At 38.4% G+C, this 16079-nt stretch overlaps 1 protein-coding gene across 1 annotated transcript; it reads right to left on the bottom strand.

Annotated features, from left to right (window-relative positions):
- Positions 1-305: 305 nt before the first annotated feature.
- On the bottom strand, positions 306-15016 carry LOC133877024 (uncharacterized). Its single transcript, XM_062315255.1, has 4 exons — positions 14890-15016; positions 9121-9991; positions 1306-1422; positions 306-1200 (listed from the first exon to the last, which is right to left on the bottom strand). The coding sequence occupies exons 2-4, from the start codon at positions 9976-9978 to the stop codon at positions 544-546; spliced, it is 1632 nt and encodes a 543-aa protein (XP_062171239.1). The 5' UTR covers positions 9979-9991; positions 14890-15016; the 3' UTR covers positions 306-543.
- Between the last annotated feature and the right edge of the window lie 1063 nt (positions 15017-16079).

Raw genomic sequence — 16079 nt, forward strand, 5'->3', positions numbered from 1 at the left:
CAAAATGACTGAGCTCGAGTTCGATCAGTAAATTTTCTTAAGCGAGTAGAGCTCACACAAATTTTAGACTTGTGTCGAGTTTCATTGTTACATAAATGAGCTGGACCCGAACAGCTAATACGTGCTCAAAATCAACTCATTTACACCCTAGTCATTAATAATCAAAATTGCTTATAAAATAGTATTCACCCAAATAAAATTAGTTTATTTTCATTAAAAAAATTATTTTATTTTTTATCCTTATAAAATCTTTGGTTAGAAAATGATCTAGCAAACTCTAAAAACTTCAAAGTCCTTTCTAAATATTTGGGTAGTAAAATGAAACTCAATTTTCATCTGCCAATCCAATCCCACATCAGAATACTTGCTTTGCGCCAATTCGTGCAATTAGACAAACATACAAATAACGGGTGAACTACGGATCTTCCCAGGTCTTGGCACTAAGCAATTAGACAAACAACAGATCTTCCCAGTTCTTGGCACTAAGCAGTTAGACCAACAACACAAATAACGGGGAACTAGGTATCCTCCCAGTTCTTGACACTAATCTAAGTACCGATACAGGGGTGGAAAGTGATTATGTTCAGGTGGAGTGCCTGCAGGACGAGAATGGTGCTGGTATTCAGGAAGAAGGCCAGGGCGAAGATACTCGGCCGGTGGGTGTCGTTCAAGACGGTACTCAATTGGCGCACCTGCAGAATACAATGGATCATGGTACAAAGGACGCTCTGTGTATAAATTATAGGGATCACGACGTTCAATCCCAACTTGGTGCCTCAGTTCCAAATCCGAAAAACGTCGATCATGATACTCACCAAGTGGGTCCCTTCTGTAAGTATCCAATTCTGTGGCCCTCTCATAAGCATAAGACGGCAAAGCGAGTGCAGGGCCTGACGGTTGACGTAAAGGTGGGAGTAGAGTCGAATGCATTACAGGAGATGCATATGCCTCCCTTTCATAGGCAACGGGTCTCCCTCCATACCGGTCGAGTCCAACAAAAGCAGGGAGCCTCTCAAGCTCCCAATTCTGTCGCCTAGTTTTCTCCCGGTCTACAAATCTGCGAGCTTCTGCCCTGCGACTGTGCTGCCTAGTTCTCTGTTGGTCAACAGAGGTGTGAGTTTCTGCCCTGAGACTTCTGCCAAACCGTTTGGACTTGGGACCTTTGCCGGCAGCCCGGAAAAGCTTGCACAGGTTCTTCACCTATTGACCAGTATATGATGTAATTACTATCAACTAGCATAAAATGCAGGGAGATGAAGGGCGGCCCTTCATTGATAAAAACAAAAAAAAACAAAAAATCCAAACCTGTTCAGAGGTCAATTGACAATTGAACTTGTTCTTTGAGTAATAATTATCCTTGATGACCCCTTTAAACTTCTCCTCTGCAACTGGCAAGCAATCCTCCAAAACAGTGAAGCGCACCTACCAGAAGCAAATTTCAAAATTTCCCTCATAATTATTTTTTAAATCGGAGAATATGTTGAATTGCAAGAAAAACAAAAATCATGGATATTTAGCAAGCTTTGACATAAAACTAAACTCGGGGGGTATTTTCCCCTTTCAAATTTCTTGGCCTCATACTACTACCCCAGATCATGTCATCCAAAAGAAAATGAGGAAAAGAAAAAAGGTTAGCGTGAAGATCCTAATATTTTCTTTCTCCAACTCCATAGTTCTTTGTATAAATCCATCAATTACCAGTGGAAAAATGAAGAGCTATTTGCTTTCAAACTAAATTACAAAGGCACCAAAAAGACTTCCGGTCAAGTTCGATGATAGTAATGGAATCCCTCCAATCACTCCAATCATCCATTAGTGATGACCACCATGGAAGCTATTGCAATTGCTATTCTAGATAGATAGGGAAATTCAACTAAAAAAGTAAGGAAAGAAAAACTCTACTCGTTCAAACCCACCAAAAAAGGAAAAGCAAGATGCAATTTTGAGGAGAACAAAAAGAAAACATTGAGTGAAAGAATGTCTTGGTCATTCAAAAACCAAAGATAACACAAAAGCAAGACAACTTCAATGTTGAAGTCAATGGTCAAGCAAGACAAATATCAAGAAATTAAAACACACCAAGGAGAGGTTAAGAAACCGAATCCTAATGACATAGGAGAAGGCAAGGACAGAGCCATGTTGAGACCAGGGTGGCCTAGCTCAAGGCTTGGCTTCTTAATTTCTTTGATTCTAACTTTTCTTATTCTCATTCTACTTCTTTCTTTTAATTTCTTTACAGCTGGCCCAAGCCACCATCTTCCTTCTCAAGTCTACAGCGCAAGGCGCGTCCCTTTTGTTTTCTCTTCTGGTGTGTGTGTGGGTTCCCCTCTGGTTTTAACTTCTCTGGTGCTGGTTGGTTGGTTGGGTGGTATGGAAAGAGGTTGTCAATGATGACTGAAGTGGTGTCATTGGCTTTGATAGTGACATTTTCTCCCCGTTTTTTGGGATTGGGCCGATATGGCTTCTTCCAGATGGTTCCTTGTTGAGGCTAAGTCCTTCGAGTTTGTCTGGGCTGAGGGGGTTTTGGCTTTATGAGTGTATGAAATATGTCGAGGGCTCATTCGATCAATTTCTATAGAGTAGATAAGTGTTTCTTGGTTGCTGGAAACCACGAGGGAGTTGCTTCAAGCAGAGAGCTCAAAAGAATTCTCGAGGCATTCAAGGGCTCGGGGGTTAAGGCTTTCATTGCCCGATATGGCTCAAATTGTCCTGGACGTTTTTGGCAGTCGCGGAGTACAACGATGGCGGTAGGAAAGGCTTCGTTATCATCCCGGAAGGCAGAGGAGGAAGAAGCTGGTTGGGGTTTGCTCTTGAGTTATGGAGGTTCCTCAACAACTTTCAGAAGTTCCATGGCGGTGGAAAAGGGCCAGTGCCGATAGGGTGTGAGCATGTTGTGGTGGTTGATACAAGATCGTTTGTGGAGGTGGCGGTTGGGGCAAAGGTAGTTTGGAGGTAGCTCCACTGGTCTAGGCGCATCATCGGCAGAAGCCTAGACCATCAACGGTCAAGAAGTGTATGGAATGAGGAACGAGGAGGCTCTGCAACATGTCGTCAAACGTGCCAGTGCAGCAGAGGATATACAATGTAGTGGCAATGAGGTTCGTACAATACTTCAGTCCTTGAAGCCACAACCATAGAATCTTAGACGTGACATGGATTGATTAATTAGGGAGGTGGTTTTGGTTTTGGTTTTGGAGCAAGGTGGTTCATTGCAACCTGAGAACTCTTCGCAAGCCGAGGAGTATGCTCGAAGCCTAGCCCATCAGAAGAGGCCCAACTTTCTAAGGATTAGAGTTCTTCTAAATTGAGCCACTTGGAGATTGGACTTTAAAGCGATAAAGGCCTGCTCGATACTAAAGGGCCACGGACTCAGGTTACCAATGAATGCATATATAGCTGTCTCAAATCGAGAGTGTTATGTAAATTGGACCTAGAAAAGGCTTATGAACATGTCAACTGGGATTTTTTACTGTATATGTTAAAGAGATGTGCATTTGAGGAGAAATAACAAAGTTGGATTGAGCACGACACTTCCATTGTTCGGTACTCTATCCTGCTTAATGGTACTCCCAGTGGTTTTTTTAGAAGCTCTCGTTGTCTGAGATAGTATGATCCTCTTGACTTCCTCCTTTTTGTGATTGTTATAGAAGTTCGCCGCTTTTCGGCCTTTCATGGGGAGCTAGGAATGATGATACACTAGCTATCTCTCATCTTTTCGCAGACAATACCCTTATTTTTTGTGGGGTTTCTCTGCATAATCTTCGGTATCTTAGATGTGTTCTACTTTGCTTTGAAGTCGTTTTAGGGCTAAAGATTGACTAAGGCTAAATCTGAGTTGGTTCCTATTGGTTGTGTGCTGAATGTCAACGCCTTACTTGTATTTTGGGTTGTAGGGTTTCGTCTTTGACCCTTAAAATACTTGGGCCTCCCTTTGGATGCTCCCTTTCAAAGCTCAATTTATTTGGGATACAATTATTGAAAAGACAGAGAGAAGGGTGGAAAAGACTATATCGTTAAAAAGGTGATCAGTTAACGTTTGATCAAGAGCACGCTTTCCAACTTGCTTGCTTACTGCCTTTCCCTCTTCCCTATCCCAGTCCCCTTGCTAATCGGATAGAAATTGCAAAGGTATTTCTTGTGGGGTGGCTTGAATAACGAGCCCAAGTTCTATCTTCTTAATTGGAAGAAGGTTTGTACTACCCTTAGTCTGGAGGCAGGGGAGGAACCAGCATTTTGTGTGTGGGGAGTTCAAACCTACGTAGATAAATAAATATATAGATACATATAATCCTTTTATTTGTGCGCGTGGATATATATAAAATAAAAGCAGACAAATCTTAAACTTAATTTCATATTAAGTCATACCAAATTTTAGACTATTATTTACAATAAAAAAAAATTGATTACAAATAAAAAAAGTCCATGAACAAACCATAGAGATTTAAAAGCAGTATCATAAGATATTAATAGACTCACAATTTGAACGACCATGGTATTTCGTCTTTTTTGATGTGTATTTTTTTTTCTCCAAAAGGCGTAAATGGAAAAATAAACTCAAATGCAAAAGATTTTTTTAGAAGCAATTGGAATAATCAATCTAGTCATGAAGCACATCTCCACTTTTTTAAAGGAGAAGTATTAATTATTAAGGTGCAAGATGTAGACAAAATGCTCATATTAAGTACAAGATGCATAGGACCCAATAACACCTAAAAAGTTGAAACGGTGAATCATTGGTGGGTTTGAAAAATTAATGTTGCCAATGCCGGGGTCCTTGCACAAAAAGCTGTGGTTTTACATAGACTATACAAAATTTTGGGGTTGCCAAGGACCCCCCAACAGTCCATGTAGTTTTGCCCCTGCTTGGAGGTCTTTCCACCATACCCTGCTGGGAAAGTGGCTTTGGAGATATGTTATAGAAAGAGAGGCTCTCTAGCATCAAATCGTGGATAAAAAATATCGCAGTTTGGCAGCTGAATGATGTTCTAAAGCTATTTATGGGCCTTATGGGGTGAGTCTTTGAAAACATATTAGGAGGGGCTGGGATTACCAGGTTTGTTACTATTGAGGTGGGTGATGGTTCTCGAACAAGTTTTTGGCATGACACTTGGCGTGGGGATCGTCCTCTAAAATATTCATTTCCAAAGCTTTTTTGCATTGCCAGAGGGAGGCTCTGGTGGCTGATCACATGCTTGCTCACAATGACAAGGTGCATTGGGACATGAGCTTCATCAGATTGGTACATGATTAGGAGGTGGATATTGTATCTTCCTTTCTCAGAGCTCTATATTTTGCTAGGGGTAGGGGAGATGAAGACAAATGTTGTTGGGCTCCTTCCAAAAGACAATCTTTTAAGGTTAGAACTCTTTATAAAGTTCCCCTCCCTAGCGTTGACTACTCTTTCCCTTGGAAGAGTATTTGGAGATCCAAGGCTCCATTGAGAGTGGTTTTCTTTACGTGGACATCTTTAGAAAAAATCCTCACTATGGATGTAATTTGGTATTGCCAAATTCAATGTCAAAACATGTTTGGGTGTAATTTGGATTTTTGGGTGAAAATTGACCTCCGTTTGCTAGACTGTTTGCTGGAGGGTTCGAACGGTGAGCTTCAAAGACATTCGTTCGTTGTACCGTTCGAATGATATGCTTCATTGAAGAATCCACGAGCACCGTTTGAACAAGATGCATTATTGAAGAACCTAAGAGCATCATTCGCTAGACCGTCCATTAAGCCGCCCGAACGGTATGTTATTTTGATGAGTCAGAGGCGCCACCATTCGGTACACCGTCCGAACAGTGTGCTGCTTTGGAGATCCAAGACTGTCGTACGGAGCACCATTCGAATTCTAGTCTTACAAAGTTTACCGTTTGCCGGACCGTTCCAACAGCGCTATCAAAAACTTGTTTTTAACCTAGTTCCGTTCAAACAATGGCTTCAACCATTTGAATGTCGCCACCTTTTTTCCATATTTGGGTCTCCTAATTGCTCTAGTAAACCTAGTTTTCAAAGACTCTTTAAATAGGTCTCTCTATGCACGATTTTTGTAAGACTAGGAGGCTATGTTTTTAGTGTGCTAAGAGAGAGTTCTTTGATCCTAGAGTATTCATGATAATTATCTCTTAGAGTTTGTTTATTGTAAACCACACAACCTTAGATTTCAGAAAAAGCCTTCAAATTATCGGAGTTCCGATAAAGGAGATCAAGTAGAAGAATTATCCAAAGGTCCTAGAAAAACTGCTGCGGTAAGCCGGTAACAGGCAAGCGGGTCAGTTGTATAATACAAAAGAGTGTCAACTTCAAATGTTTTGTAAGCGTAAACTTGTAACTTCTTATTCTTCCATAGTGAATTGATTTTTTGGGTTTGACTACCCGAGAGTGGTTTCACTTTTGAAGAGTTCTTCAAAATGTTGCCGCTTCGTCATCAAATTACTTGTGTTGATTAATTTACTGTTTTCATTATATTTGGTGAATGTTTCTATGGTTGCTAATTTTTAAATTCCGCATTATATTGGCGTACACCTACCTATTCAACCCCCATTCTAGGTGTTGCTGGAGTCTTGGGTTATATTTTCAAATGGGCCTGAGTTGCAGTTTAAAGGAATAAGCAAGATTGGGTTGGAAGCTTGGGAGGCTGAAGTACAATTTATATAAGAATTAAACAAACTTTACAACTTAAGCCAAGCTAGAAAGAAACAAGTTGAGGCAAAAACAAAAGAACATGGATTCAAAGTCAATAACTAACATGAGAATAATCAAAGATGAGACGAGTGAGGCACTTTAACATTCACAAAAGGAACATAGCTTACAAAGTTGATGAAATTTAATTGAAACTTAAATATTTTTATTTTTTTTTTAGTTAGATTTCTTCAAGAAAACAAAGGTGTTACTTGTGTTTTCAACTAACAAAATTTGTTGTTCGGCAACATTTGAATGAGATAAAGTCTTAAATACTAATTTCAAAATCTTAAACTAATAGGAGATGGTGAATTTAATCCTTTCATTAATACTCTAACAATCTCTTTCATGTGTGGACCCAAACCACATAAAATATTCATAAAAAATAAGAGGTAAAGCGTGGAGTTGAAGGTAAAATAGTATCACTACTTTAATAAAATGTTATTATATTACCACTTATTCTAAAAGCTTAAACTCATGAAAAATGTGAATTGAATCATTTAATTAATATTTGAATACCAATCAGGCTCCCCTCAAAGTGTGTTCAATGACAAAGAGAAATTCTTCTACCCACCCTACCCACCACATTTCCTTATGCATGGCATCATGGGAGGGCCTTTGACACATCATACCAGCTCTTTCCCTCTTTATTTCTTAAAAAGAGCGGGATTTGGCTATTTTCTTTCACTAGCTCAACTTCAAATGGGATAACCACCATGAGAAAAGTAATTAACACCTTCTTGATTTTGTAAATGTGTCAAATAGCTTAGCTGTAAAGTTTATTAACACCATGCTATAGATCTTAGATCAAATCCAGCCAACCTTAAGCAAAGAATGAGTAGCTTAAAAGATAGGGTTAAATACATTTTTGCCCCATGTGGTTTAACGACTACGCATTAAAAAAAAATGAAAATAAAATAAAATAAAACTTCTAAAAAAATAAAACATTAAAAAAAGAAAAAAAGAAGAAGAGGGGTTTGGGGTGGCCGAACCACCCCAAGGGCCCTTGGGGTGGTTCGGCCACCCCCAAAGAGAAAATGCCACCCCCTTGACCAAGGGGAATTGCTCGATTCGGAGAGAGTCGAAGAAGGGGGTGAAGAGTGTGAGGTTCTGGTCCATGTCGATGGGAATTTCACGATGTTGAGGTCGAGCGCATAGGTTCTTCCGCTACCTCCATTGAGACACGAAGACATTTGTGGAGGGTTTCCAACGAAGATGAAGTTCAGTTGAAATTGGAGATCTAAGACCCAAATTCAGATTCAGGATTTGAAGAAATTCAATGGGAGTACTTGAAGGTCTGAAAGCCCAAAAAATAAAATTGAATTCAAGCTTTGATGCTAGAGCGGGAGAGCAAATACAATTCGATAGCCAAAGCAAAGCAAACCCATGAAAAAAATGAACATCGAAGAAATCCCATTTCGGGAACAAGCAGAAAGTCATCAAAATCATATTGTAATTAAGAGCTCCAAAGAGAATTGCCCAAAGGGGTGGCTTGAGCCACCTCTCCTCTATTTTTTTTAATTTCTTTTAATGCATAGGACACGTGTCAGCTTCTGAGAGATGTTGACGTGAACTTCCGTCAACTTTTGAACGAAAGTTAGGCAGAAGTACTATATCCGTCTTTAGCCATAAACGAGGTACCATCTACAATAAGAAATGAACCACAAGGGCTAAAAATAAAGGCGTTAAACCACAGGGGGGTCAAACGTATTTAACCCTAAAAGATAGGAGAGCTAGGGTTGGTTTAGAAAAGTTTTGAAAAGTGTTTTAGGTTTCAAAAGGAGTTCTAGAAAAAAGAAAATTGAGCATTATTTTGGTGGGGGCTACCTGTGAAAAATTGTTGTCTAGAGTCCACAAATAAATTGTCAAATAAATTAAGAACTGTTTGTGAAAAACAAAAAAAAATGATAAGTGTTTTGAAAAAATGAAATAAACAAACCAAAAACAAGCTTTTTTTTTTTACTCTGCTAGAGCTATCCTCTGCTAGAGCTATCCTCCACAGGTGATAGTCGTCACCCCTATGAAGGCTACCAGATATAACCACGGTGCCTACCAGGCATAACCGACCTTGTGTGGCTACCACGCAAATCTGTTGGGCACTGCATGGCCGCCAGACAGATAGACGGCCATCGCGATGAACAATGCTAGAAATGCAAGGTGGCCTCGCGGTACCCACCACCACAACTGCATGGTGGCCATGAGCCTCCACTTGCGGAGGCTAGCCTCCACCTTTTTACCCTTTTTTTTTTTAATAAATAACAAGACCAGCCTCTTCACCTGAAAAACAAGTATGTTTTTAAAAAATACCTATATGAAGGTGTGGGAAGTTTTTTAAAAAGTGTTTTCGGTATTTGGTAGGAGTCATATCATAATCATGAAGCATCAAACATGCATAGCAAGTAGTCAAGTTGAATATTAAAAAATTCGCATTGCATGATTACTGACCTGAGCCGGGAACGCAGACTTGAAGGCTTTGGGCTCAATTTCATAACCCCCGGTTCCTGTAGCTCTGTAGATCCCATACATCAACTTCAAATCGAAATCAAACAAAAACAACTTCATGCCATTATAAATCTTTAGTACAATTTCTTTCTTGCTTGCAGGCAAACCAAAAACTTTGTAACGGTAGCAATCCTTCTTTGTCTTAGAACTACACATGAATATCATTCCCTCCATCTTATTCTTTTCTGACAATTTTAGCTTGCTCGAATCCTTAGCAACCTCTTCATTAGAACGCGTCAAAGCCATCTTCCCCTTCTTGTTCAATGATTTTGGCTCATTTGCATCTTTAGTAGCCACTGCATTGGTAACCCTCGAAGCCTTCTTCTTCTTTTTGCTAAATTTGTTTGAAGATTCTGGCTTCTCGTTACTCTTAAGAACCACTTCATTAGAATCACTCGATGTCTTCTTCTTCTTGCCCTCATGGTTCAGTGATACTAGCTTATTCGCGTCTTCAACAGTCATCGCGAAACTACCAACCAAATCATTTATCTTCCTTTTGCTAATTGTGTGATTTGTGTTTGTAGTTTCACGTTTCTCGCTATCCTTAGCCATTTTCTTTCTCAAAGCCATTCTCTTCCTTTTAGTCCTCTTGGTTGACCCATTAACCCTTCCCTTAGAATCCCTTTCAATATTTGTTTCATTCTTCACCTCTTTATTCGTTTCTTCTTCATTCCTTGCCTTTTCTTTCACATTCTCATCATTATTTGCCTCCTTTATCAATAGATCTTTCTCTTCCCCTCCAGCTCCATTAATAATTGTGGATTCTTCATCATTCATCTTCACAGGCTCACAGACATCCATCTCAACTTCGACCCTAGTAACAATAATGAAAAAAACTATCTCAGTGCTCCTTACGTGGCGTTTGGTTCAAGGCATTTAACATTCTCCCGGTATCTACATTCCCGAGAATGTGATGCCTGCAAAATTTGGATTTTTCGGAATGTGACTAAACCCACATTTGCGAATGATTAGGAATCTGATACGATTCTTGGAAATATGAAATTCTCACGTTTGGTTTCAAGGCATAGCTCCTCGCTTTTATATACATGCTTTACAAATGGGCAATCAAACCCAAAAAGTAGCATTTAAAAAAATAACCATAACAAAATTCTCACATAGTTTAAGTTTTCTTGCATAACCATAATAATATCTAATTTAAAAAAAAAAAAAAAAAACCCGAAGACCAATGTAAGCTATTATGTATGGAGTCACCCCTACATAAAACCTGAATCACAGTCATATTTACGAATCAAGCAATTTCCTTCATTGTCGGAAAGATCACGTCTTCAGTAGCTTATTCAGATTCCTCTCTAAATAAGAATTTGGAAATAGTTTAAACACTCACAATGGCCATAAGGAAGAAAAATTAGCATACTAACAATACATATCACAATGCATGTTGGATTTGCCTCTTTGGTATATGGATTTCATTCACTAAAATGCAACCAAACAAGGTAATCTTTTAGGATTCCCAAGAATCCTAAAGATTACCCCCACCCAAACGCCACATTAATGCCATCCTTGACCACCCTGTATGAACACAAAGAAGATATAATCATGTAGAACACCCTAAAATCCTACTATGTTTGAAGAGTTGGAAATAGAGTACAACATCAATCTATAGACTAATCCATTCAAGAAACTGAATGTTCCTATTAGCAACTTCAGGAGGGTCTAATTGGCATCTAGCCAATAATGTACGAGTTGGAACCCTATTCCTTGGAATATTGTGGTGGCCATTATGTGGGGAATAGAATAGACTTATGTAACTCAAAAAAAGGTTGAGAGTTATTAGGCTATAAGGAGCCATTTTTTATCACATTGTAAAAGATAATACATGAAATAGTACCATTTAAGTACAAAAATATTTTATTCACTTTCTATATGTAATTTAATAGGCTATGAACATGACATATTCCTATTTGTATTGACCAAGGCTTGTAGTCAACTTTGCCATCAATAGCATTGAAGCTTCCAAGGTGATAAGAAATTTTATGAACATGGATAGTTTGAAAAGTTTATATTAAACATTGGGTCAAACATGGTATACTTTTTTTTTTTTTTGATAAGTAATAAAATTTTATAAAAAAAACCCTAAGTACACAGGTCGTATACAAGAAAACAACCAAATCAGCCCCAAAAAGAAAGAGACCCAACAAACCCGCGAGACCCTAAAAACCAAAAATCCAAAAGACCTAAGAACCACGAGAGGCACTCAACACTCCATCACGTGAGCCATGCCTACCTCCACGCGGCATTGCTCTGTCAGGCTTTCGCCCATTCCGGGGGACAATTGGAGCGTGGACATAAAGGTCTATACGACACAATCAACAATTCGATTCATTTTCAATTAGGCCTTACTCTAGCATCTTTAGGGGTTATTACTTCCTTGGTAGCTCAACATATGTACTCTTTACCGGCTTATGTGTTCATAACCCAAAACTTTACTACTCAAGCTGCGTTATATACACATCACCAATACATTGCAGGATTCATAATTCCTAAAGGTTTTCCTTTGGATTATTTGAGAGTTATCCAACTTGAGTTATGAGGATGTGAATACAAATAATATTTTTTCTTTTTCGGGCAAGAATAAGGAATAAGAAGAAGTACTTAAATCCTTAAATCATAATTGAATTGATTTGATGATTTGATGGATCTATTTGACATTAATTATAAATAATTTTGTATCTAACTATATAAAGGCAAGCGCAGATCTATGAATAGGAGATGTTGTGCTACCAACTGCAGAATCACCGCGGATAGGGTGAAAAATATGATCGGGATAGCGGACCCAAAGCTATGGTCACAATTATTTCACAATTGAATCAATTTAAAAAAAAAAAATTAAAAAGTTCAGACGCCAGGAGGTTGCATAATCATTGCCATAATTAATGGAGCATTTCAAATTCAACAGCTCCCTCCTACCTTTTCAAACTTTGAAGAAATTCAAAAGAAAATAGTAAATAATAATAACACAGATATTTTATTTTCGTTTTTGTGAGATTTTTCCAACTAAGCTGATTGAGGGCTTGCAACACAGAACCAAGCAGTTCAAACGGTCCACAAGATCAGTGTTGCCATTGATTTCTCCAATGAATCCACCTATGCATGCACTATATCATCCACCACCGCACCTAACTTGTGATGTCGTCATCCTCTTGCATTTGTGTCCTCTTTGGTGCTAACTAGGGCTCCATCAACCTCTCTATATCCCTCACTTGTAACACCCCGGTCTCATATTGGAATGATGTGTAGCCCACATAGAGTGGGCAATTTATAAAGACACTCATAGGTGTTAAATGGTGCCAAGTCCCACATTGCTTACTTACTGGGTGAAATTGAGCTTTATAAGTGATTGTAGTAACGCTCCAAATTGACTAGTCTTTTTAAAGTGATAGCACATATATTGCTAGTGCTTTTCCTGTATCGTTACACCACTGAAATGGAGAATGATAATATCACCAACTCTACCACCACCATCACCAAAAAATCCAAGTAAAGCTTTGAGGTCGATTCGAAAGTACTTGCATCCTCAAAAGTCACAAATCTTGCGAGGCCATTGTGGGAAGCCTAGATCCCCTACAAGATCCACATTGTAAAGGACCATGACATGAAGGAGATGTTGTTTGGAGGTGGGGAAGCTAGGATTGGGTGTCGACAACATTGGGAGCGGAGGACTTGATGTGGCACGCCATGGTAGCAACAGTAGGCTTGAGAGCACGAATCGCTACTTACATCCACCATCATGTGTATCTCATTGTGATAGTGAGCAAAAGTTGGAAATGCTGGTTTGGATGTGGGTATGAGTATGAGAAAAATTGAAAATATTGTGTTCAGGTGTTGGCATAACTGAAATAGAAAAAACCATGTGTTGCTAATTAATATAGAAGTGGGATACACGGGGTCTATTTGAATTGTCGAGCACTTCAAGGGTTGTGCTTAGAACAATTGAAAGATAAGGGGAGTGTGGTCAAAAACAATCCTAAACATAGGCGGTGTAAGTATACTTCACCAAACTTGAATTATGTGTAGTACAACTTGACTTCTACAAAGAAAATTAAAAGTAAGCTTACATAAAGGTTGAATTTGAAATCATCAAGAGAGAAATCAAGGGTTTAAACGTTTATTTGTTATCAACTCATTATCTCATAGGGAACTCATTATGGTACTTATTATCCTCCTAAGCTTCTTGTGATATGCTATTATAAAAATTACTTTTTAACACAAACAATCACCATCCACTCCCTTGATGTTTAAGGAATTAATGGAAGGAGGGCATGAAATAAATATGGACCACAAAAAGAAGTCAAGATTTAATGAAGCAATCATGAACTTAAGCAGTCATTCCTAATTATTTGATTAACTATTGAGTAGTCATGAAAATTATTTCAATTTCTAAATGACAAAACCAAATATAAAAAATATAAATATACATTACAATTGAAATTCCACGACAAGAAGAAGGGCATGGGTTAATTGGTCATTATTCTTTTACATTGTTAAAACTTACCATTTTTTTTTTTTGGAAAAAAGTACGCACACCTCCCTCAAACTACCACCTTATTGTCCATGTCCCCCCAAAACTATAGACCGAGTCAAACAACCAAAAATTGTCATTGTCTCCCCAAGGCCAATAAAGACAAAACTGGCCTTTAAAAAATATAAGTTTGACCAAAATACCTTGATAAATTTGAAAAAAAAAAAAACCTAAAAAAAAGGGAGTAGGGCGCCTACAAGACATGGAAAAGCTCAAACTAATATTCGTTTGCTGCCTTTTTGATCCGAGCCGAGAAAATGGAGTCAAATTAGATCTTGTGAAGAATGCCCTCGGAAAACTATTGTACAACAGAAAAATAATTCGTAGTTTGAGATGGGTAAGTGTACTTTTTCCTATTTTTTTAAGAATAAAATTTCAAATAATTGTACAACAGAAAAATTAAGGAATAAACCTATACATCCATGGGGTGCAGGTTTAAAAATTGCTAACATCTGCAATTCTTGGCAGCCTACTATGCCGTACCTATGCCAATTTCGCAGACAAATATCAAGGCTACTGTAAACAGAAAACTCCATCCCAAGAAATGTACAAAAACGCAGTTGGTATAACCATCACTAAACACCACAATACGTTTATATGAAATCAACAGAAATAGGAGAAAGGAAAAAACAGCACTCTAATCTATGCAAGAAAATCAAACACAGCCAGATCCAAGATAGTTTATAGAATAGGTCAAACCTGAATATTGAATATTCCTTAGACAAAGAGAAAGAAACAATTTGTGGACCAATTGCTTTCTCTTTTCAAAGAAGGTGAATAAAAAAGGCTGAGGATAAACTATCCCTCTATTAGCTTGCTGAGAAAATAGAGGAAAATAACAGAAATACGGAATCGAAAATTTGTTGCATTGTCGGATTCCATATAATGAAAATCCCAACACAGGAAAAGCAGTTTTCTTTTTCTTTTCGTTTTCCACTGCTTTCTCAGCGACCGAACAGCCCACGTCAACATGGATAAACAGTGAAATCTGATCGGCTAGCGAATGATAATCAAATTAAACACCAAAAAAATCGCCGAGGTTAATAAAAACAGCCTCCGCTTATTCCAGCGGTTAGATCAGAAACCCTAGCCCAAAATTACCAAATCCCTGAAATATATACAATAATTTCCGAGCAGTAATCAATGAGATAAGAGAACTGAGACTCACCTACTTTTTCGATGAAAAATGCAAGGCGAACGAGCCGAGAGCGAGAGAGCTAGCGAGAGAGAGATAGGACGGCGACGAAAATATGAAGGGTATGATGCCACACTCGGGACGTATATATAGAGGGGGAAATGATTGTTGGGGACGTTTTACTATTCTTAACCGGCTTTTGTTTTAAAAAAAATCAAATTTTAATGTAAAAAATCGTTTGATGTGACATTAAAGGATTTTGTTGTATTAAAATTTGATTTTTTTAGTAAAAAGAAACTGCCGTATTTCAGTGCTTTATAAAGGAATTCAGCTTCTATGCGGTAGTATTGATGCGGTAGTTTAAAACAGCACCGTTTTGTGCAGAACACCGCATGACATAAAAAAGGACGACACCGTTTACTAACATCACTAACAGCACCGTTTCCGGCCAGGACCGTATAAAGAGGAAGCCCGATCAACACGTTTGGCTGCTGAGAAACCATAGGAAAAGGAGAAGAAAGCTAGGGAATTCACACGAAATGGGTCGCTCTTGCGAGATTCGTGACCTCATATTCTTTCCTCTTCCTTCTCATTTTATGGGCAACAAAAAAACACAAGAAAGAAGAAGAAACCATACCAGCGCAGCCTGAGCGAGCTCGTCCAATTGCGCCAAAGGCCAAATATCTCTCCGCTCCCTTGACCTCGTGCTTGTTTAGTCCGAAACCTCTCAACTTTCTCAGCGAAGTTTTCATCGATTCTGTATCCTCCTATTCCTACAATCTCTCTCTGAGTCGGTCTGCGTCTTTGTCTTTGAGCTCTCCGCGAAATTCAAATGCTATGAAGAAGACGAAGAAGAAGAAGAAGAAAAAGAAAGTAGCTGGGAATGGAACAACAATTTCCTCTTCAACTCCATTCTAAGGGTTACGTCAGGGACAGAGAGTTAACTCTCTGGAAATGGACTTCCTTTTTTTTTTTTCTTTCTTTTTTTCTTTTTTTGGGTCTGCTCGGATTAAGGTCTACCCACTTGTGTTGATCTTGTAACCCAATTTTATTCATTAAAAAAATTAAAAAATTAAAAAAAATTAAAAAATTAAAAATAATAATAAAAAAAAAAGTTTTGGAGACTCTGAGTATTTGCTTTGTTGATGTCGAATTTTTTAGGATGACATGTCAGTCACGGATTGAGTTTGCACTTAAAGTTGTTTTGAGTGATGAGTCCACCAAGTT

This window comes from Alnus glutinosa, chromosome 9 (assembly GCF_958979055.1).
Source record: "Alnus glutinosa chromosome 9, dhAlnGlut1.1, whole genome shotgun sequence".
NCBI lineage: Eukaryota > Viridiplantae > Streptophyta > Magnoliopsida > Fagales > Betulaceae > Alnus > Alnus glutinosa.